At 39.2% G+C, this 24138-nt stretch overlaps 1 protein-coding gene across 6 annotated transcripts in view; it reads left to right on the plus strand.

Annotated features, from left to right (window-relative positions):
• Positions 1-24138, plus strand: part of CHD7 (chromodomain helicase DNA binding protein 7) — a 142727-nt gene that overhangs the window by 96522 nt on the left and 22067 nt on the right. For all 6 annotated transcript variants that reach the window (XM_088675563.1, XM_088675568.1, XM_088675565.1 and 3 more), the window contains exons 9-24: positions 70-184; positions 4447-4530; positions 5730-5867; positions 5963-6084; positions 6372-6615; positions 7504-7680; positions 8304-8447; positions 11420-11675; positions 17591-17801; positions 18677-18872; positions 19074-19241; positions 19694-19873; positions 21450-21560; positions 21655-21860; positions 22359-22558; positions 23555-23714. In XM_088675563.1, coding sequence (XP_088531689.1) covers positions 70-184; positions 4447-4530; positions 5730-5867; positions 5963-6084; positions 6372-6615; positions 7504-7680; positions 8304-8447; positions 11420-11675; positions 17591-17801; positions 18677-18872; positions 19074-19241; positions 19694-19873; positions 21450-21560; positions 21655-21860; positions 22359-22558; positions 23555-23714 — 2712 coding nt within the window. The remainder of the gene's footprint in view (positions 1-69; positions 185-4446; positions 4531-5729; positions 5868-5962; positions 6085-6371; positions 6616-7503; positions 7681-8303; positions 8448-11419; positions 11676-17590; positions 17802-18676; positions 18873-19073; positions 19242-19693; positions 19874-21449; positions 21561-21654; positions 21861-22358; positions 22559-23554; positions 23715-24138) is intronic.

Raw genomic sequence — 24138 nt, forward strand, 5'->3', positions numbered from 1 at the left:
AGTGCTTAATAGCTGGAAAACTGGGATGCTGCATGTTTGAATTTGTGTTTTCTTCCATTTATCTTTTAGCTCTTACCTTCACTGTCAGTGGGCATCTGTGGAAGTATTGGACAAAGACAGGAGAATTCAGCAAAAGATTAAGAGATTTAAGGCAAAGCAAGGACAGAATAAGTTCCTTTCAGAGGTATGTTGGTTTTATTGTTTTAAATTCAGTCTTGCAACTAAGCCCCAAAGGTTACTGACTAGCTTTAAAAAAAAAAACAGAAAACCCCAGCCTGGTAGGATCTGGCAGTGGAAGGACAGGGAGCTGCAACATGCAAAGGAGAGAGCTTCCTTCCTTGGGTAGTATGCCGTGTGAAGAGGAGGGGTGGAGCACTTTGTTCTTTCATGTGCTTTTATTCAGTTCCTTGGCATCTGTGGCTACTAGCTGAGCGCTTAAATACAAGGCTGTTTTAGTTAAGAGTGATGTATTTGCATAATTCTTCAAGCCTGGTGACAGTTATTCGTGTCTCTGTCGTCTCAGTGCTATGTATTGAATGCTCAGTTGCTCTTGAAGACTGTTTGAAAGCTTCAGCTGGTTCAGAATGTGATGGCCCACTAGATATTAGGGGAAGCTTTTAGGAGCATATTACACTAGTTGTCAGATGTCTTCTTGCCTCCTTGTTTATTTTTTATTTTATTTTTTGCTGCAAAAATACAAAGAATTGGTTTTAACCAAAACCTTCAACAGTTTAGGCTCAATGTACCACAGAGATGGCGAGCTCCCATCATGACTTTAATGATGCCACATATACACTGATTTTAGAGCACTGACATTCTTGATGGGTGACTTTCAGTAATGGAACTGTCCCCGTTACATGTTCACTAACCCATGCCTGTATGCTTTTTGGAAACTTTGGGGAAATGTCCAAGTCAGGCTGGCAATCAAGGTTTGCAATTAAGTCTGTATGCAAAGTGGGGAAGTTCTCTGATACTTTGCTACCAGTGAAATTTTACTGGTTTGCTAGTGGGATTGGAGTTGCTTTGGATACTGGTCTGGACCTTCAGAATTGGGCAAGCTGTAACTTGGAATTAATTCTATGCAATCCATATGTTCCTTTCCCCCTTTATGAAATATTCTGATTGCAGAGACTTTTGCACTGTATGTTTGCCTTTTTGTTTTCTTTCCCCCTCTAATAAATTACACAAGGCATACTTCAGTAAACAGGATGCTGCTTGTTCATTTCCAGAAATGTTTGTGCTATTGTGGTTTTAATGTTTTAATGGTTACAGCGGTGTTTTGACCTAGGGTTTATATTTGCTTTTAGTTATTAATCTCTGTACAAATTAAGAGAACAGCCAGCAATTTAGAGATGGAAACGTTGGAATGTTAAGATTCTCATACAGATAATAGTAACTTGCAGTATAATAGCTACGGCTTTTGCCAGATTCACATTTTGCGTTGTGTAAATTAGCTTTGTCTGGGTTATCTTCTGGCCTTTCTCTCTTGTGTATTAATTTTGCCGACCCTTCTGATGGCTTAAAGTTACATCTGCATTAACTAATCAACCCTCGCTTCAAACCCTCATTAAATGAGACACTTGTTGCTGTTAACCATAGTTAGGGGAAGAGGCCATATATAACTCCAGTCTGCTCTGAATTTATTAACCATTGTTACATCTGCACCAGGTCATGGAATCATTTACCCCAGGCATTGCCAACTTTCTGGGCCCATGCAAATTTGTTGTAGGCATCACTCATCCCACGCTGCAACCAAGCACACATACTTATCCGCCCCACCCCACATTAGGTTTGAAGAAAGTGTTTTAGCCTGTAATGAGAGTAGAGTGGTATGAAAGCAACTGATGAGAAGGAGTTAACCCTTTTCCCCCAGCTGCACTCTCCATGAAGATCTCCACTGCCACCCATTAGGCTCGAAAACAGTTCTCCCCTTGTTGCAATTAGGCTTGAAAGAAGATAAAGTGAGATGAGCGCCACAACCCCAGAGTCATCCGTGTCTGGACCTAACAGTCAGGGGTCCCTTTACCTTTACTGTAACCAATAGGACACTTCTTAGAGGCTTAATTGCAGTGCAGGGAATTTTTGGTTGGGAGATGGTACAGTCACAGCTAGGGAGGGTTAACGCTTCCCTTTCCTGCTGACATACCTTGAAATTAACCCTCCCCGTTGCAATTAAACCTAATATGGCAGCCAATACAAGGCTTCTTTCAAGCCTAATTGCAGTGCAGTGGGTCAAGGCTGAGGAGCAGAGTGAGCCCTTCTCCAGCTGTGCCCACTCCTGAAATTGGTCTCTGTACCACAGTTAGTCTTGAAAAAAAGGCTTTTTTCATATAACATTTTTCAAGCCAAATTGCACTCAAAAGAGGGGCAAGGTGTAACAGGTCGTCTCAGTGACACCAGGTAGGGCTTGGGTAGGCCCTGAATTGGCGACCCCCTTAATTTTACCCATTTAAACAAAGAGGTTTGATTTTTTTTTATTCTTTTCTTTCTCACATTACATTTTGTAAATTGTGGGTAAATATTCAGATATGACATGTGAGTGTGGAGTTTGGAAATCTGTCGTCTACATTTCATGCTTTTAAACTGTGTGAGAAACATTAATAAACAAGCAGAGTGGATACATTTTTAGAATCAAAACGGTTAAAAACCATATAAACTACAAGGAAACAAATTACAACTAATAATAATACATAGTATTTTTTATATAGAGTTGGAGCCAAAGTTCCATGTCAGATGCTCCCACTGGTGAATATTTTCCCCAGTATCATTTTTGCACTCAGGGCTTTAAAGGTCACCGCCTTTCATTCGTTTTCGAAAAGGGGGGAAGCATCACTGTCACTTTAAATTGGGATTTGATATGCAGTGGCAACCAGTGCAACCAGTACAATACAAGTTTAATATGGCATCTTTCCCTGCCTGAAAGAGGTGCATATTCTCCTAACTAGCTTTGACACATCAAAACAGACTTACGTCCTACTTATTGGTAGCCCAGAAAAGTGCACCCTTTTCACGACTGGGCAAGAAAGACTGAAATTGATTGAAATAAACAGGTTCAGATAGTGCCTGATTTTGTATTTAGTTGTGACCCTTGAGCCATGCTGAAATCATGCAATTTTCTCCACAAGTAGCTAGCAAATTCACCACAGTGTACTGATTAAATTTTTGGTGGAGACAGTCCAGATTTAAAAGGCCATTCACCATCCAAAATAGCTCAGCTGGATAGAACTTTGCAGAGGCACTGGCAGCTAAGAAAAAAGGGATTTCTTCTCAACTGTAGTGATATAATCCTTTAAAAGGGATCTAGGCCATAATTTTTCAGATTTGGCATGAATCAAGAGCATCTGTACTCTAGGCCTCTCTGTTTCATGCACCTTGGGTCCCCGTAAAGCAGCACAGTAAAGAAGTGGAGGGAGGAGAGGATGTGTTGAGAGACAGAATCACAGATGAGCCAGGCTAGCTGACATGGTAGCTGCCCAAAGCTAGTGGGCAAATTCCCCAAAGACGACCTCAAAGACACCTGGTTCATTTAATCTAGAGACAGAGCCTCCCAACTAGTTCTGATGGGCAAGGAATGGGTAGAATCTCTTTTTGGGGAAGACAGTAAGTCTCAGAAGGATACTACAGTAGTGTCATATAAATACTACCAACAACTACAACTACTGGTTCCACGCTAATTATTTGTGCATTACCAGAGTTACTGTGGAGCCATGACATGCTTATCCTGAAGAACCGTGCAAGTATTTCAGTAATCCTTAGCCATGTAGCTTAGGTCAATATTGTATTCCCGTATTGCAGGTGAGAATTACTTAGGTTAAATAGTGTATTTTGAGGTGAAGTGAGAATTGGGCCCAGGGGCTTCATGGCCCACACTCTTAGACACCACAGTACACCAGCTCTCAGGGAATATTTGAGCACACATCATAAATAGGAAGCTTACTGAGAAGATAAAGAAGGAGAAAAGAGTGAGAATTTTGCAGTGGTCTTTTTATTTAATTGTTCAGGAATAATAATCTATTTTATACAGCAATTCTGCAACTTCTGTACTTGTGTCTTTATGTCACTTAGCAAACATGGCTCCAGGTTTTTTGTTTTTTTTACTGCAAGCTGCAATCTTCAAGAATTCTAAATGCATTGCATGCTATACTTGCTATAAGCCTTTTCGATTGCTCATTAGTGAATTGTAATTTCACACTTCATTTAAAATATTCTTAAACATTCTCGCATAGTAAAAGGTTTCACACAGTAATTAAGAGGCCCAGTTAACAAAGTCTGAGAAGTCTGATTCCCTCACGGGGAGCAATCTTACTGAATTGTTGCATTTCAATTAACATGTTGACATTTTGTCAAGTATACAATTACGTATTACTGTGGCCCCCAATTTTTTTTTGTTTTCTGAGAATAATAGAAATTTCTGATATTCTTTTTATGCTTTCCGCCCTTAAACAGATAGACGATGAACTTTTTAATCCCGATTATGTTGAAGTTGATCGAATAATGGATATTTCACATAGCAAGGATGATAATGGAGAGGTAAGGGAACCTGACAGAAATGTGTATTTATGAAGTAGCTCTGTAGAAATAATATTAGCAAGATGACATGCTTTAGTTTAGCTTGTTGTTGATAGATGTTGCCATGTTGGTCACAGAGATTGATATACTTAATGGGTTTTGTTACTGTATAGGTATAGAAGTCTAAATTATAGAGAAGCATTCAGCTTGAAAACATCAGTTTCTTTACTAGTCAAAACATTGCCTTACCTGCTTATTTATATTACATTTAATAGTGGTGATAAGAATATGCCAAGAGAGAAAGCAGAATATGTTTTTATGGGGACAAGAAACAGAGGGAGACTGTTTCAATTTGAGCACTGTTTTTTCCATCTCGTGGCACTGATCTTTCTAGTTATAGGAATTCATAATTACATTTTTTTTGAAGTAATAGTATTGCATGTCTTATTTGTATATTTTTGCACTTTAGCTTATAAAAATTAAGTATGACAAAGTAGGATCTCATTTTGCTAAGGAACTACGTGTGGCAATATATTAAAATACCAAATATTCTCAAATTTAGAAACAGCCCTTTTTTCCTTTTTAGTGATGTTCTTGTTTGTTAATCAGTGCAAGCATTTCTTCAAGTCCTGCATTATATGGTAGCCAAGTCATTGTTAAAATAAATGTCAATTTCATCATCATGGTACGTAGATGCTAGTTAAGGAGCCTTTGGGCAATGAACTAAATATTTTGTTATTCCTTTATAACCACTTTCCTTGAGCTGCATCACTTCAAAGAAACTCTAGTGGTTTATTTTAAATAGAAGAGAAGTATTTTTTATAAAGGAGCTGTTAACCTTTCTTTATCACTGTTTATTTAAGAGTGTCATAAATCAACAGCTGTTGTCTTAATTACTGTAAGTTGCCTGCTGGGAAATTTTTGCTTATAAATTTATGGAAATCTTTTAACTATTTTTATGGATTTTCTTCAAAAATATTTTTATTTTGAAGTGAAAAAATTACAATACAATAAAAATGTTGCAGTTTCATGATGAAATACTAATATTGTGTCAACATACCAGCCACTTTGTTGTTGAACTGCTTTTGTCACTGGTAAAATGTTAATAAAATGCATTGAAATAAGTCTTATTGTAAATCTTATTCAGTCTGCAAAGTTCCAGTATAGTTATGCTTTGTTTCTCACTTAATCTCATTTTTGTTTCCTAATTAAAAACAAAGCCTGTGACTCATTATTTGGTGAAATGGTGTTCACTTCCATATGAAGACAGCACATGGGAATTAAAGCAAGACATAGACCAAGCTAAAATAGAAGAATTCGAGAAGCTTATGTCCAGGCAACCAGAAACAGAACGTGTGGTGAGATTTGGCTCTGAATAGATGATGTTACTGAAAAATAACTTAATAATGTGGTTTTTGTAAATCACTAATGTGTTTTGCTGTATTTGAAACAGGAGCGACCTCCTGCTGATGACTGGAAGAAATCAGAAAGTTCCAGGGAATATAAAAACAACAACAAACTCAGGGAATACCAGTTGGAAGGAGTAAACTGGCTTCTTTTCAATTGGTACAACACGTACGTGTTATAACTTCATTGTAAAAGAAGAGAATGAATAGCTTAATTGTTGAAGTTTAACATACACCGGTGATGGAATATATGTGTGTGTGTTTTGCATGCTCATATAAGATCTAGAGATTATTTTAAAAACATACTTTTATATTATTTCAAGTCATTGTGCTTAAAAGTAACAACTTCCTTATTTTGAAAGAATAGTATTATTTCTACATTCAAATAAGCTAAGCAGTTGCATTGTGTGAGTTCCATTTTTTGAGAACTGAACATTATTTATTTAATTATTCCAGGCGAAACTGCATTTTAGCAGATGAAATGGGATTGGGAAAGACTATCCAATCTATTACATTTCTCTATGAGATATATTTAAAAGGAATCCATGGTCCTTTTTTGGTTATTGCCCCATTGTCCACAATCCCCAACTGGGAAAGGGAATTCCGTACCTGGACAGAGTTGAATGTTGTTGTATATCATGGGAGTCAAGCCAGTCGAAGGACCATTCAGTCGTATGAAATGTATTTCAAAGACCCACAGGTAAATGTTTCTACTCTAATAATAACATATGACTTCTTTCTTGTATACTTTATTCTGGATCATTATCCTCTATTATTTAAGGTAGACATGGGCAGCCTAGGGCCACATGTATCCCTCTACCTTATTGTATGAGGTCTTGGTTGTGCCCCCTATTTCCTCCTTTCTATTATCCATTCCTTCTGCCCCGCTGTGTGATTGGTGTGTGTGTGTGTGTGTGTGTGTGTGTGTGTGTGTGTAGAGACAGAGAGTTGCATATGTGAGCTCAGCCATGGAACATGGCAGCAAGAGCAGCGTAGCATTCTTCAGAAAGGTGCTCTAACCATACACCCCATATTCAGGCCTCCAGGCTCATGTGTGTGCCTACCCCTCTGCTTTCCATAGCCTCTCTGAACCACACCTCTGGGTGCTGCACATAACAGCACAAATTGCCACTTGGCAAAGAAGGCTGACATGGCACAGTGAGCCAGGAGGACAGAGAGCCCAGAAGAAGGCAGGCATGAGCAGGGGGAGTGGTTAGAACAAGCTCATATCTCTTCTGCTTCTGCAGATTTTAGCTCATGTCTCTTGTCTCTTCTCTAGTTCCAAACCTATTCTATCTATGCCATGTGCTTACGGCGTCTTAGAAAGTGTCCACCCAATGTGACTTCTCAGCTCATTGGCATTGCATAGTTCTGTTGCAGTACAGTGTCCTGTTTCTCAGTGAGATCAGGCATTCAGCATATTCTGTTCATTCTAAATAACATACTGTTGCATCTACACTTGATCTTAGTCAAAGGGTTGAAAAGGATCAATCAGTACCACATGAATATATTTTGGTAGATGATAATAGGTAACTTTGAATCATTTTCAGTGTTGTGTTAACCTGATAAAATACTTTCTGTACTTTAGGGCCGTGCAGTTAAGGGGTCATACAGATTTCATGCCATCATCACTACGTTTGAAATGATTTTGACTGATTGTCCTGAGCTCCGTAACATTCCATGGCGCTGTGTGGTAATCGATGAAGCTCACAGGCTGAAAAACAGAAATTGCAAACTGTTGGAAGGGCTCAAGATGATGGACCTGGTGAGTACTGATACTCTCAAAACTCCAAGAGATGTCTATACAGACCATCCCATTAATAAGATGGGAAAGTGGGTTTATGTTTCAGATGGCCTTACTTCTGTTCTTCTCTTTTTCATTTAACGTGTTGTGTTAAGAGCTTTCTGTGTTCACTCAAGCTCCAAAATGCTGTGAAATTGCAGATTGTAAGGGTCAATGATGCATTATTTAGGCAATATGGATATGCTATGGTATCCTATGTTGTAATTAGTTCAAGCTTCACCACTACCTTAGAGGTGGATGAGTAGACCTATGTCACAGATTTGTCTGTTTACTGGAATAGAAACATGGAGTCTACGCAACTGAAGCTACCATTCCATGCTACAAGCACCCAGCTGACAACCTAAACCATTCACACAGAATGATATAATCTGGAAGAGACCTTGAAGGTCATCTGGTCCAACAGCCTACCACAGATAAAGCATTTTATTAAAGCTTCTGGACTTTTTGGAAAATATGAAATATATTCATAGATTATAAATGCAGCCTGATAATTTTAGGATTGAAATTAGAAAACTTAACTTGGAAGAATATGCAGCTTCAGAGTTCAGGATTGTAGACTATTCCAGAATCTTTGTTTCTTGCAGGAACACAAAGTGCTTCTTACAGGTACTCCATTACAAAACACAGTTGAGGAGCTCTTCAGCTTGCTTCATTTCTTGGAACCAACTCGTTTTCCTTCAGAAACCACTTTCATGCAAGAGTTTGGTGATCTGAAAACTGAAGAACAGGTAAATCATCCAATATTAATTTACCTCACTTTATGGAACAATTGCTGATTGCTGCAAAACTTGTGTGGCTTTAAGCTTCTTCAGAACCATTTTCTCTGCTCCCACATGATCACTTGCACAGTGGGGAGCAAAGCCCTCCTGGCAACCCCTGAAACAGTCACTGGTCCAGAGTGATGGTGGGCTGAGTGAAGCATGCCAGGGGGTAAAAGTCCTCTGAAGGCTGACTATATTTGTAGGCTGTTCAATTTGTAGGCTGAGGATGCCTCAGCATGCTTGGCTAATCTCAAGTACTTGAGCCTGAGACTCATTCCAGAGGAAAGGAACTAGTATTTGAACATGACTTATCTATGCAAAGTATGATATTGAGACTAATTATAAAAACAAATTAACTTTTGAGAAAAGGAATACAACTTTGAAAAATGTCAAGAAATTCTTAATAAAAGTGAACAGTTTACAGAACATTTCTCTCTGGCTTTTATTTTGGAATACTGAGATCCGCCTGTTGTTGTTGTTGCTGTTTTTGTTGTTGTAACTGAAATCTGAACAGAAATAAAGCAAATTAAAAACCAAGAACTTATTAAGAACTAAGAACAGGAGAGGGATGCAGGTGGCGCTACGGGTTAAACCACAGAGCCTAGGGTTTGCTGATCAGAAGGTCGGCGGTTCGAATCCCTGTGACAGGGTGAGCTCCCGTTGCTTGGTCCCAGCTCCTGCCAACCTAGCAGTTCGAAAGCACATCAAAGTGCAAGTAGATAAATAGGTACCGCTACAGAGGGAAGGTAAACAGTGTTTCCATGCGCTGCTCTGGTTCTCCAGAAGCGGCTTTGTCATGCTGGCCACATGACCTGGAAGCTGTACACTGGCTCCCTCGGCCAATAATGCGAGATGAGCACCGCAACCCCAGAGTCGGTCACGACTGGACCTAATGGTCAGGGGTCCCATTACCTTTAAGAACAGGAAACCAAGTAGTCAAGTTGCAGTTTCAACTGTGTCAAAAAAGATTGAATTCTGGTGACCTTTGCCATTGATTAGTGCTTTTCCTGTTGCTTTCTGAAGGTGCCAGCAGTTATAGCAGGTGGCCAGTAGAAGCTTTGCTGTGCTCTATATTTGTGTTTAGAAATCCGAACGTATTTTTGTTATAATGATAATTACTCTAAGATTTATTTCTAATGTTCAATTTTTCAACATTCCAGCTGATGAAGAATTGTTGAAACAGGGCCTTGTCCTGGGATTTTTTCACTGGGATTTATTCTTTATTTGCCTATTATACTGGAATTGATTCCTATTTGAATTCATCATTACATAAATAAAACCTTTTGAAGATTTACTTGAAATCCACCTGCCTCCTGGCCCGAGTTCTTGCAATTTACTGTTTATTTCTGTGCTCTATATTTGCCCTTGACCTCTGCAAGACTAGGGGGAAGCACGCCCCACTGCTGACCCTGCTAACAAATTAAACCATAATGAAAAGAGAAAAAAACCTTCCACCTGCAAGGAGACAGTCTTAGCTGCGTGAAATATTTGACAGTTCATTGACTGCAATGCCAAACCTAATACCCCAACCCTTGGTTTTAATGTATCTATATGGTTGGTTGGTTGGTTGGTTGGTCAGTCAGTCACTCACTTTGGGTTGGCAAGATAAATTGACTAACAAATACTAAAAATTTCAGTATCTTACATTCCAATATAGTAAACAATTATGCAGACCTATGCAGAAAATATTACATATTTACTTGTTTATTTGCACATAATAACTAACATTGTGATCTGTTTGTAACCCATAGAACTTGCTTCCACATAACATGCTTACATAAGAGAGAGAGAGAACAAAATTGAGCTCTAGAAGTTAGGAAATCTTTCCTGTGCAATCATGTTTAATGGCACAGCATTATATCTGCACAATGCCTTTAAAAGCAAGGCTAGAAACCCTCCTTTAAGCTAGTCAGGGTTAGCACCCATGTAAAAGTGACACTGCAACATAATTAGTGCATACCAGGGAGATCTCTTATTTTCTCAGACAATTTGCTTAATTCAAACCTGGCTCAAATTCCTGCCAGGAATCTTTCTTGTGGCTGTATATGGGGGACTAAACAATACATAAAGTGTACCTTCCATAGATTCACAATCATTTATGCAGGAATGTTATTTGACTAGAGTGTTTTTATGTGATCCTTTCAGAATTTCAACTGTTCCTGCTGCAATTACTTGAAGAGCCATAAATTCCTTTCTTAATTACCCAAATGTTAAATCATACAAATAGGTTTCTGATTGATTATAGAATGTAAAGAAAAGGTACCACAAAAAAGTGTTATTAATTGTATGTAACAAGTGTAACTGAATTTGCATACACAAGGAAAGGAAGGAAGGAAGATGATAATTTGAGGCAACTGTACACTCCCAGTCTTCTAATCTTAGTTAGGAGATGAATCAAACTAATAACAAGTAGTGCAAAGTTAACTATCTTAACACAATACAGTGTTAAACAAAAATCCCTGTAAAATATATGAAATATGTATATACAGATGGGAAAGTGTCAATTTTGAAGGATGAACTGAAGTTACAGAAACAAAGTAAGGTTCTAAATGCAAAGCATACTTTACAACCCATATATGTCCATTTATTCTGAAGGGGGGGGGGAATTACACAACCCAGTACCAAAAATTACAAAACTTTTTTTTTGTTTTCTTCCCTCTTGTCTTGCCTTCAGTTCCTGCAGCAGGCTCAACTGCTTATATTCTGACACTGCCCTCTGCCTACAGTGAAGCCATTGGTGTCAGCGCAGGACACTGTCTTTAGCAGTACATCTCCCTTACCATATGGCAAAAAGTTATAAATGTTGTGGTCCACCCGGCTCCCACTGTCTCAACTTTCTGATATTACAAAGAATATTTACACTGTGGGGATAGAACCAAAATATAAAATAGTATGCAAGATTATTATTTTAAACTTCATTCATTTATTTATTCAACTAGGTGCAAAAACTCCAAGCTATCTTGAAACCAATGATGTTGAGACGACTCAAAGAAGATGTTGAAAAGAACCTTGCCCCCAAGGAGGAAACCATAATTGAAGTTGAATTGACAAATATTCAGAAGAAATACTACAGAGCCATTCTTGAAAAGAATTTCACTTTTTTGTCAAAAGGTGGTGGTCAAGCGAATGTACCTAATCTCTTAAACACTATGATGGAATTAAGAAAATGCTGCAATCATCCATACCTTATCAATGGTAGGACTGACTTTTTTTAAAAGAAAACAATGAGGGGAGTTTGGCATGTGTGAATAAAAACTAGAAAGCGTTTTTCAGTTGAGTACTAGGCTGGATATATTTTGCTAAATTTACCTTTTGCATTTTAGACCAGAGTATCAGGACCTAGGCTCCTCTAACTCTCAAAACACTAAAAGGGTACTGTAATAGGAGAGGAATGAATTCTCAGAGCTCTAGGCAGCACCAATAATTTCTAGCTATGTGAGATTGATTAGATCTACTGCAGTTTACATGCACGTCCTCATGCATTGGAAACTATGACCACACTGAGGCAGGAGATGCTATGTGGCTTCTTTGTGACACAATGTTCAGTGATGGAGAAAAGGACAACCCTGTCTGTTCAGTCATGACAGAAACAGTGTAGCAGTTGAGAGACTCACCCTTTCCCTTCCAGTTCTGGGGAAAATTCAGCTTCCACCACCATAGTAACAATCTACCACAGCTAGGCATCCATCCTGATCCTATTGCTGTTGTGGTTGCAGGTGTCAGGATCCCATTTCACTTTGATGTCCAGCTAGCTTCCCACAGCAAGTGCTACACTTAACTCAATATTCGCCTTGCTGCACTCCCTCTTAGAGGCTGCAGTAAATGAGGATACTAAGTAGAATTTCTGTTTCTACTGCATTCTACACTGGGAACTGAGTTAGGGTGACAGCAGACTGGGATTGTGCCCAGGATAGATAGGAAAAACAGACATACTTTAGCAGAGAGCTGCTATGAAAAAGAGCGTGGAAAATACTGACATTGCTCTTGAGGTGGGCAGGCTGCAGAGACCATGCCTGGTCAGTACACGTTCTGTGTATGGACTGGAAATACAATTCCTCTTTACTGCAGTTTTGCAGTGTAAAATACATTGTGGGATTGCAAAGAATTGTAGGGTTATGGTGATAGAATAAACAATGTGAAAATCCCCACAGACCATTAAGGTTTAGGATGTGGCAGCCATCCTTAAATCTTCCCATGAATAGAGGATTTGAAGGTGTTTAACTCACGAACCATTCAGCAGACACACAACCCCCAAATGGGACTACTGTACTTTCTTAGCAGATTAAATAGCCCTTGCTGGGGGTGGGAAGTGCTTTTATTGTCTAGTCCCAATTAACTACCCACCATGATTTATTTATTTTTTTAAAAAGACTCAGGGGTGCAGTGTCGCATCCCTAATTCTAATTTCCTTTTCTCCATTCAGACCTAGAATGAAGGGAGGCAAGTGGTAGGCTACCTACCTGAATCTAAAACAATAAATTATATGTTTGAGCAGAGATTTAAATCCTTGTTCCAGCCTTGCTGCTACACCGCACTGGCTATTTAAAGAGTTTGATATGGTACAATAATCGAAACAATATTTCAAAAACTTGTATACCATTTAATCACATTCCTCCCTAAATGAGCTGTATATGCAAGCTACCCTTGCTGCTCAGCTGTTACTAATTCCATCAGAGTTGTAGGGGAGAGAAGCTGGCTAGAAACACTTTCTCTGAGCTATGAAATGTTTTTTATCCCTCTGTAGGCTGAGGGTTCCTGAGGTTTGAGTTTTATAGCCTGTTGCAAGTGGCATAAGTCTGGCTCTGAAGCTTGACTGAACCCGGTTAGAGCACATAATCGTACCTACTATGTGGCAGTGCAGGCTACGAAGAAGGCTCATTTTTCAGCATGCATTGCAGCCTCTAGTAGCTGGCCAGTGGAGTTGTTTGGGACAGTCTGGAGCTTACTGACTCCCACTGTGGGAAAGAAACCTCTGGAGCATTCGAGGACCCACTGTGACCAACCGGCAACACACTTTGAGGTAGCTCGACTTCAGAGTGATCTTGACTCTGCACTTGCTGCAGCCCCAGTTGAAGTACTCAGTGCCAGAATTGATAATGTGTTGTGGGATTGGTTTTAGTTTCTACAGTCATCTGATGTGGACACAAGGTGCTGGCAGCAATATGTTTTCAACCATGTGCCCTCTTGGCCCCCCCCCCCCCAATCTTATTAAATCTGGCAGAGGGGAGTCTGACTGGTTGGGTACAGAGAGTGGCTAATGCTTCACTGTGTGAGCGAATAATCCCATCTGCCTTGAAAGAGGTGGTGCCATGGCTGCTTCCGAAGAAGCCAGCTCTGGACCCCTTGGACCCTGAATGGGGTTGCACCTTCACAGTCTGGAGGTACTTCTGGAGGCAGCTTTTAACTGGTGGCCCATGTAGCCTCAGTGGCTAGATAGAAGCACCTTTACCAGCTGTCACTGGTATGACAGCTAGGGCTGTTTATGGGGTGCAGGATCTTGGCTACAGTACTTCCAACATTGCTTACTTCAAGTTTGGATTACTGCAGTGTGCTCTGTGTGGGGCTTCCCTTGTGCTTGTTCAGAAAGCTATAGTTAGTGCAGAATGATGCAACATGATTGCTGACAAGAGTGAGACCCTGTCAGCATATAACACCTCTGCTCAGAGACCTGCACTGGTTGCTGATCTTCTACCAGGCCAAGTTCAAGATGTTACTATAAATATATAAAGCCCTTAACAACTTGGGAGCAGGTCCCTTGTGAGATCATTTTACCCTACAAATGCCCACCTGACCGCTTCTATCTGCAAAACTGGCACTGTTGCAGGTGCCACATAATACTTGTTCTGCACTTACAAGAAATTGATCTTTAGTGCGGCAGCACCTATGCTTTGAAACTCCCTGTCTGTTGGGGTCAGGCAGACACCTTCACTGTACTCTTTTTGGTGCCTACTTAAAAGCGTTTTTTTGTTTTTTAATACAACCCTATCCAGACATGTGGGACGCGGGTGGCACTGTGGGTTAAACCACAGAGCCTAGGACTTGCCAATCAGAAGGTTGGCAATTCAAATCCCCTCGACGGGATGAGCTCCCGTTGTTCAGTCCCTGCTCCTGCCAACGTAGCAGTTCGAAAGCACGTCAAAGTGCAAGTAGATAAATAGGTACTGCTACAGCGGGAAGGTAAACAGCGTTTCCATGTGCTGCTCTGGTTCTCCAGAAGCAGCTTTGTCATGCTGGCCACATGACCTGGAAGCTGTATGCCGGCTCCCTCGGCCAATAGAGTGAGATGAGCGCCGCAACCCCAGAGTCGGTCACGACTGGACCTAATGGTCAGGATTCCCTTTACCCTTTACCTATCCAGACATGTAGAAGCTGTTGTGTGTTTTAATCTGTTTTTAGTTGATTTCAGTTGTTTTCAAAAGTTTTAAATACTTGCTTTTACTGTTTTTAACTGGTCATTTTATTGTTTTTATTCTTTTCATAAACTGCTTTGAGGTTTTATTACCATTAAGCAGTATATGACTGTTGTGCAATTAAATAAATAAATAAATAAATAAAATGGCCTTGCTGCTTGGCTGGCTAGTAGCACCTTGTTTGAGTTATAAAATATTTGTATCCCTCCATAGGCTGCAGATACCTGCGGTATAATAGTTTTATAGTTACTGTATTGTACATTTAAAATGCTCTAAAACTCAATATTAAGGAATCTGGTTTGTTGGTTATTTAAATGGATTATCTCTGCTTTAAAAACCTTGTTGTTGAGGGACAAATTTCTTGGATGTGTTTTCTCTATCTAAACCTTCCCCCCAGTTACATTAAAACCTCAAAAGATTGGTTGTAATAGCACAAGCGGTACTAGGACTGTATGTGAGAGATCCAAATAGAAAATAGCAACAACATGTTGGCAGCTGATCTTCTAAAACTAGTCCTGCTGTCAGTGTGCTATGTCAGAAGATGCGCACATACACTTAAATGTGGCAAAATAAAAGACCATAGCAAAAATGTGCTATACCTTGCTATGTTCATGTTTGTACATGCTTTGTGCTAATGTTTTAGTATTAATTACTACTTAACAGATGTATATAAGATGCGAGTCCTCCAGTTCCCCTAGAGAAGAGGGAGTTTCAAACTTGTAACACATTCTTGCTTTCCATAAGTGTGTGTGTTCGTGTTTATCTTGTTGTTCGATAATTAACATATTTATATGCAGTTGCTTTGTTTTTTAAAGAAGCATGTTACTATCATAGCAAAGCTTTTCTGGTCCACTGTGTTTGCCACCCCTGCTATAAAAATTAATGGCTGGAAAATTGTCAGAGTTAAATATTGAGTCACAAGTGTTGCTCGATGTGAAGCTGACTTTTTACAAGGCAGTACTTTCTAGACATATGAGGACACCTGAACAATCAGAGGAAGATTTTGCTGTGTCTTTTTTATATGTTATAGATAATTATAGCTGAAGATACTTGGTTCCTTATTTCATCTTAGACTCTTAGCAAGTTGCTATAATTTGCGTATGCTTTTAACCAGTCCGACAGGCTAGAGCACAGGATAGTCATGGCAACCCTCTGGTGTGTATATGCTTCTGCAGATCTAGAGTGGTGAGTGGCTAGTATGTTGGAAGCCCAGGTTCAAATCCTTGCTCAACATTAAAGCCTCTGAGGAAAGGAAACCTGTAAATCCTAATTCCGGCATTACAGTTTGGGGCGTAAATAATTTCCTGCATTTTTACTGCAAGAGCCTCTGGCATGTCTTAAGTAGGAGTACCTGAAAGTAATCACTTTCTTTACTTATCTCCTCTCTACTGAAGTTGGCAAGACTGGTTGGCAAAGCATTCTCCATAACAATATTTTAGGAATTATGGAGACTAGTTCTTTCCCCCTTAGAGGCACAATATGGCCTAGCTGCCACCGTGCATCATAAACTTCAGTGTACTTTGTTGGTAGAAGGTGGTGGTACTACTCTGGCTTTAAAAAGGTATTGCTTTGTAACTACTTATGGAAAGGTTGCTTAGTGATAGAGCACCTATCATTCATGCAAAGCCCAGATTCAGTCTTTGGCATCTTCAAGTAGGGCTGGGAAAGTTCTTCTTTAAAAACCTGAGGAGTCACTGTCCGTCAGTGTTGAGCCAGATAGTCCAATGGTCTGACTTCATATAAGACTGTTTTCTGTTTCTGTGTACTGATCAGAAACTTCCTTAACACCACATGTGTGTTTTCATTGAAATAGAATACAGGCTGAGTGTGTGTTTTAATAGGAAGAAGCAACATCAGCACAACTGTCTACAGTGCTAATGAACATGAAACATGGGCAGGAAATAGTCAGAAAATGGGTTGTTAACTTTGTTACTTCATGGTTGATCCAACTGTCAGGCACTCCCTGCTGGAAAGATGATAATGCCTGTTTGGAGCAAAAGTGGACCCATGGCTATTGCACAATGCTGCCTCTTAAAGACTTGGCATTAACATTCGAATGCATCATATTTCTGGGGGTCTCCCCTGAAATTTTTAAGAAATGTCCCTTTGGAAGGGGACATAAGTGTTTCTGTTGGGACCCCCCTAATGCCCGAGCACACCAAATTTATGTAGATGGCTTACTCACTTTGTAAGCTAACAAGTGTCCATTTTGCCTCACACCAATCTTTGCCTTGTAAAAATTCGGGACATTTAAATGAGAATGTGTTTATCATCAGAATACTGCTACCATAATGAACTATTACTATTGCACTTTGACTGTTAATACTGATAGGTTTCTAAGACCCGTTTTGAAAAAGGATTGGCTTTGCCATTACGTCTTTCAACCTAGCTGTTAGATATTGTCTTTATATCCTTAATTTACTAATTAATTATTCAATCACTCCTTGCCCCCTAATTTGTTATGACTTCTGGCTTGGCACCTTTTTGTTGTTGTGAAACTTGTTTGCTGGAGGCTTTGGGGTTCATTGTTCATTTGTGCTTCCACATTTTCCATGCTATTTGTAGCTAAGCAAATGCAGCTATGTAAATATTTCTTCACTTATAAAATCCATAGACATTGTATAGGGAACTGGAAGCAAGCTCGTAGTTTTATTAATAAAACCTTTAGAGTATTCACATATTGCTGTCCAATCTCTGCAGGTGCTGAAGAGAAAATTTTGGAAGAGTTTAAAGAAACACACAATCCTGACTCTCCAGATTTTCAGCTCCAGGCAATGATCCAGGCTGCTGGCAAGCTAGTACTGATTGACAAGTTGCTGCCAAAACTGAAGGCTGGTGGCCACAGGGTGCTTATCTTTTCCCAGATGGTGCGTTGCTTGGACATACTGGAAGACTACCTCATTCAAAGACGGTGAGAGAAATATAATCCAATTCTAGGAAATAGCAGTTATTCAACGTGCTATCAAGTATTTAACCTGTATTTTGAAATCTGGAAACAATGAAACAGGCACTTAACATCATGAAATGGGAAAATGGATAAGTATAGCAACAATTGTTCTGTTGGTTGTAACCTTTCACTCACAATCATAACAGACCACCATTATATTCATGGTTAGGCTTGACAACACTTTTAGAATAACTAGTACACATTATGGATAGGATAAAAATGTATTCTCTACTAGAGCAAAGACATATTCTGTAGTAAATATTACTCACAATCTAATACACCAAGCTAATACAAAAATATTATTCTGCTGCCTCTTAATGTTGTTTGAAATATTAAAACAGAGCAAGAAATCAATAGCATGATTGTTTTCATAACAGTTATTTTGTTAACTTGCACTCGTAATACTTTCAGGAAAATGCAAGATTATTGTCAAGGTGATTTTGAAATCAAGTTTGAAAACAAGGGAAACATTTGCTAAAGGCAGAAAATGGGAGTGAATTCTATCTCCTCTTTATATTTGCTTCCCTTTACACTCTACCATTTGAGCCTGGGCTGGTTGGCATTCATCTGTCTCGGAAGACGGGAAGAGGGAGCCTTCAGGGGTGAGGTCAAACCATTGGCGGGTTACAGAGCCTGCTGTGACTGTAGAGACTGATATGAGAGAGACATGTTTTGTTGCAGCTGGGGCAGCAAAATTTAAAAGTTATGGGGTGAGCAGCACAACTATAAATATGAACTTGTTTAAGTAAATAATGTTGGTTTTTCCTAAATTCTTGGCATAGATACTCTCCTTATGTTTAGGTATTCTGCTTGTAATACAGTACTGCTCTTTTTCCCAGGTATCCATATGAGCGAATTGATGGAAGAGTAAGAGGCAACCTACGTCAAGCAGCTATTGACAGGTTTTCCAGACCTGATTCTGACAGATTTGTTTTTCTGTTGTGTACAAGAGCTGGGGGGTTGGGCATTAATCTTACTGCCGCTGATACCTGCATCATCTTTGATTCAGACTGGAACCCTCAAAATGATCTTCAGGTACTATTGAAATTGTCAACTGACAACCTTTTATCTTACTGCTGTCTAGAAAGGAGTAGTCTCTTGAGAAATATTATAAATTTGCAATATACACAAATAGTTTCTTTTAAGATTTTCTTTGAATTAAGAATTGTTCTAAGGCTTATACATGCTGCTTTTCTACAAACTGAAACATGGTAACAATTCTATATTTTTTTCCAGGCTCAAGCTCGATGTCACAGGATAGGACAAAGCAAGTCAGTGAAAATCTACAGGTTGATAACAAGAAATTCTTATGAAAGAGAAATGTTTGACAAAGCAAGTTTGAAACTTGGTCTTGATAAGGCTGTGCTTCAGTCCATGAGCGGACGAGAGAACGCTACAAATGGGGTAAGAACAGTATTCATATATCCATTCAAAAGCCCCTTAAATTTGTTGTGTACTTTCTATATACCAGTATTCTAGTTTCATCGAAGAGCTTGACTTGCGCTTTGAGGTTTTTTCTTACAATCAAGCAGAATATAAATTTTATGAAATAAAAACACTTTGAGCCAAACTAGACATGATGTATTTTTACATTTAATGTACTTTTTTTAAAAAAAATGTGAAAAGCATCCATTGGGAGGGCTGATTATTACTGGGGTCGTGGCAGGCAGAGCTTCAATATTTCCTCCTAAACTGTGTTCTAGTTTTGCCTCCCCATCCCAAAAGAAGACTGTTAGAAGTCTTTTCTTGAATTTAGTAAACATTTCTTAAATCAGTTTTTGTGTGCGGAGAAGGCTGATTGTAAACTGTTATACATAATTTTAACAAGAGCTATTTCTTTTGCACACATATTACAGGTACAGCAACTATCTAAAAAAGAGATAGAAGATCTTTTGAGGAAAGGCGCTTATGGTGCTCTAATGGATGAAGAGGATGAAGGTTCCAAATTCTGCGAGGAGGATATTGATCAGATTCTTTTGAGGCGAACACACACAATCACTATTGAGTCTGAGGGCAAAGGCTCTACATTTGCAAAGGTGAGCATTAACATTTAGGGTTTGTTTGTTTTTTGTACAAATGGAAATGTGCATTGAGTGATCTTTTGTCTCTTAGTGTGCCTCTTTATAGCTTAAGACCCTTATATCCCACAAGGCAAGCAGGACCTAAGGAGTCACTATGCCAAAATATATTCCAAAATTTGCCTCAGTCCTCCACAAGTGTGTGTTGTCACAAATGCAGCCTTAAAATCGCACTCTTTGTATGTCTCTGAGCCCAACAGAAGACAGTTTGGAAATTTCAAAAGAACTTAAAAAGGTCTTAAAAGACTAATTCTTCTCTTACTTTCTTTAAAAAAATTATATACCACTTAAATGTAAAAATAAGTAAATTTCAAAGCAGTTTACAAATTTCTAAGCAGTTTAGATTTCAGATCAAAAGCTGACACAAATGGCCACAGAGAATATGTGTTTTGGTTATTGGAGCACTTAACCCCATTCTTCATGGCATATCACCAGTGAGCATTGATGGCAGTTGCAGACAGGAGTGTAGTCTGTTGCATCTTAAAACTAGATAAAAAGTGGAGACGTGCCTAGAGCTTGCAGACCCTTATTGCAAAGTTCTTCGTACAGATAAGCAGTAGCAATTCATAGAGGCTTAAAATGTGTCTCCATCAATGGTTTATAGAGAAGGCTACAACCCTTTGGGAATATATGGTGTAAGATGCACATGTGTGTGCCCAGATAAGCATGCACATGCACATATCAAAGCAGTCATCCAACCCACTCTTCTTCAGTTTTTGCTGCTCTGCAAAAGATCTTTGAATGATCACTGAGAATAGAACAGGTCTTTTTTTCCAAAGGGAATTTTACATTTTAAGAGAAAGCATGGACACCTACCCAACATTCAGAAACTTAGTTATTTACAGTCTCAAGCACCTGCAGGTGCTGCAGGTACCCCATCAGAGTACCTGACTTTGTTGTCAAAAAAGGGGCCCAACCATTGCTTAATTTATAACTTGATACCTGCAGCACCTAGCAGACTTTTATTCAAAATGCAGGCCTCATAGCTGCAACATCCAGTTGATTTTATTGCCCCCCCCCAACACACATTGAGCCTCACAGAGCTGTAGAGAAGTCAAAAGGTTGCTCACTGTTTTGGTTGGTTCTAACACAGGTATTGCTCAAGTATGGATTTGGGGGGGAGTTTTTCCTTATAAAGGCAACTTGACTGCCTTTTTTATAGGTATTTTACAATGGACCCTCCGAATATGAATTAAATTCATTCTGGGGATCAGTACTTAACCTGAAAAGTAACTGGAGATGCTGCTTCTGTGCACATGTGCAGCACGATAGAGCGCTTTTGCGCATGCGTGCAGCACGCAGAGTGCTTCTGCGCATGCACGCATGGCAAAACCCGGAAATATACACTTCCGGGTTTGCCGCATTTGCAACCCGAAAGTTACATATCCAGAGCGGTACATAACTCGAGGGTCCACTGTACTTACATTGTCATACCATAGATGTAAAAAAACCCCAAGGTGAATAAATGCATATTTATTTATTTTTGTTACTATATATCTTTGAATATTGATTGGAGATAATTGTTGTATTTTAGGCTAGTTTTGTTGCATCTGGTAACAGAACAGACATTTCATTGGATGATCCTAACTTCTGGCAGAAGTGGGCAAAAAAAGCTGAGCTTGACATTGATGCCTTAAATGGAAGGGTGAGAGAATTAAACCATTAAATACCTTTAGATCACTATAATGTGGTGATTTTTTAAAAAACAAACAAACAAAACATCTCTTTTTTAATTATAGAACAACCTAGTTATTGATACACCAAGGGTAAGAAAGCAAACTAGACTATACAGTGCAGTCAAAGAAGATGAACTGATGGAATTTTCTGATCTGGAAAGTGATTCTGAAGAAAAACCCAGTATAAAACCCCGTAGACCACAGGACAAATCTCAGGGTTATGCACGAAGTGAATGCTTTAGGGTGGAAAAGAATCTGTTGGTTTATGGGTAAGTAAAACGAGCCTCAAATGACTTATTGCCATGAATTTAGCCAGACTGCCTTAATGAACTACCATTAAGGTGAGATTAAGAGCCTCTGTCTAAACTTTGCTCCTATAAAGTTGTATACAGTTATTACAAATAAAGGATTACAGGATCAAGCTCAAATTGATCCCCAAATCTCAAGACTGCAGAAACAGCTCTGGAATAGAATATCCTGAATAGATTTTCCGGCTCTGAGCCTATAAGGACTATTGGCATTAAACATGTGTATTTTATTATTTCCAGTATAGTTAAATTGTGGCTTTTATGAGCAGTGAACTTGCTGCCTGCTCAGTAAAATAAATATTCTTAAGTCCTTGGTGCTAGAAACTGGATTCCCTGATGTGACCTGCAAATTCAAAATGTATTTAATGCTAACACCAGAAGCCCCAGCCTAGCTGTCATTCGGGAGCTGATGTCAAAATGTGAAATCCAGTTCTAGATATGTATGCTTTCTATTTGTAGTTGGGGACGATGGACTGATATCCTCTCACATGGGCGCTATAAACGCCAACTAACAGAACAAGATGTGGAAACCATCTGCCGAACAATCCTTGTGTATTGTCTCAATCATTACAAAGGGGATGAAAACATCAAAAGTTTTGTCTGGGATCTAATCACTCCCACTGCAGATGGACAAACACGAGCCTTGGTTAACCATTCTGGTATGCTTCTGCACATTTCTCTTTTGTATCAAACCCTGTAGCATGCCTAGCACAGTGTTCTAAAGCTGGGATGGGGAACTTGTGGCTCCCTAGATGTTGGGCTCTAGCTCCCATCAGCCTCGGCCAGCATGGGATGCTGGAATCTTTAGTGCCATAACGACTTAATCACCATATTTGGTGCGGTGGCTTGGTGTTGACTTTTAGATGTTGTAACATTCATTCCAGGTAACCAACAGATCCATGCAGTCCTTTCTTATAATGCTTTTATTTGGGGGGGGGGGTAAACAATGGAATGTACAAAAGTATTTTTTTCAAAAAGAATATCACAGTGCTCTTGAATTGGCACAAATTACAACCAAATTTATGATGGTGGCATTTTTTTAAAAACCCTCCCCCCATTTTGAGAAGTTGCTGTGGATGAAATGGACCCTAGTTAGCTGATTTGGGTATTTAGCAGTTTCATTTCTGACTTATTTCAATAAGGATAAATTGGACTGCTAAGAACTTGGAAAGTTAAGCATATTTTTTTTGAAAGGGGGGAACCCTGAAAGGGCAGGGGTGATGGCTAATATCACAAGGCAACTGAATCGGTTTCAATTTTCTTTTCCTTTTCCTTTTTTTTTTTTAAAAAAGGGTTTAACAAATATTAAAAACAGCTGCTGGGGTCAACTTTATAGCACAGCAGTATTGAAAATAAAAGCTGAGATTCTTAGGATGTTGAATTGTGCCACAAGTACTACATTCTATACTTTTCTTTGTTTCTACCATATCTTCCTGCACCTGCAACCCTGATTGTAGTCTGCATGGACAGTAATGCAATAGTGATTGAGAATTAGCTTCCCACATGTCACTCTGTGTGCACTTTGCAGTTTGTCAGGAGTGAATGCTGAAAGAAGAGCTATATGAAAGTGATTTCACAGATGGGTGTCCCCCTTTGACATAGAATCAGTGCTAATGCTTTCTGTTGAAAAAATCATGCATGTGTGTGTTTCTTAGGCTTGTCTGCTCCAGTGCCCAGGGGAAGAAAAGGTAAAAAAGTGAAAGCTCAGAGTGCGCAACCTGTGCTACAGAACGCTGACTGGCTTGCAAGTTGTAACCCAGATGCCTTATTTCAGGAGGACAGCTATAAGAAACACCTCAAACATCACTGTAATAAGTAAGTTTTTAAATTTCCTTGCTTTTACCCAATGACCTAGACTTTGATGTTTTCTCACTATTTATATCTTAGTACCATGCAAAGACCCTATACTTTGCTGTGGCTATTGCATTTAATTTGTGATATATCACTAATCAGCTCCAAAGTTGACTTGACTGTTAACAAGCTTTCTCTGAGTGATTAATTTTAATCAAGTCTTCTAAGGATGCAGTTTTTATTTTATCACAAAGAAGTGTGGGTAACTGCCATGGCAAAAATGTTCCTTGCATCTGTTATCACCATCATGATAATCATTTATTGTCTGCACTTCACCCTGATGTGAATAAGATTGGTCCTAGAAAAAAAACAACACCCCAGGTGTCAAAAGCCAGGGTAAAGAGCCCAAATCAGCTTTATGAGCATGATTTCCCTACAAATTTATCTG

This window comes from Zootoca vivipara, chromosome 8, assembly GCF_965207765.1.
Source record: "Zootoca vivipara chromosome 8, rZooViv2.hap1.1, whole genome shotgun sequence".
Taxonomy (NCBI): domain Eukaryota; kingdom Metazoa; phylum Chordata; class Lepidosauria; order Squamata; family Lacertidae; genus Zootoca; species Zootoca vivipara.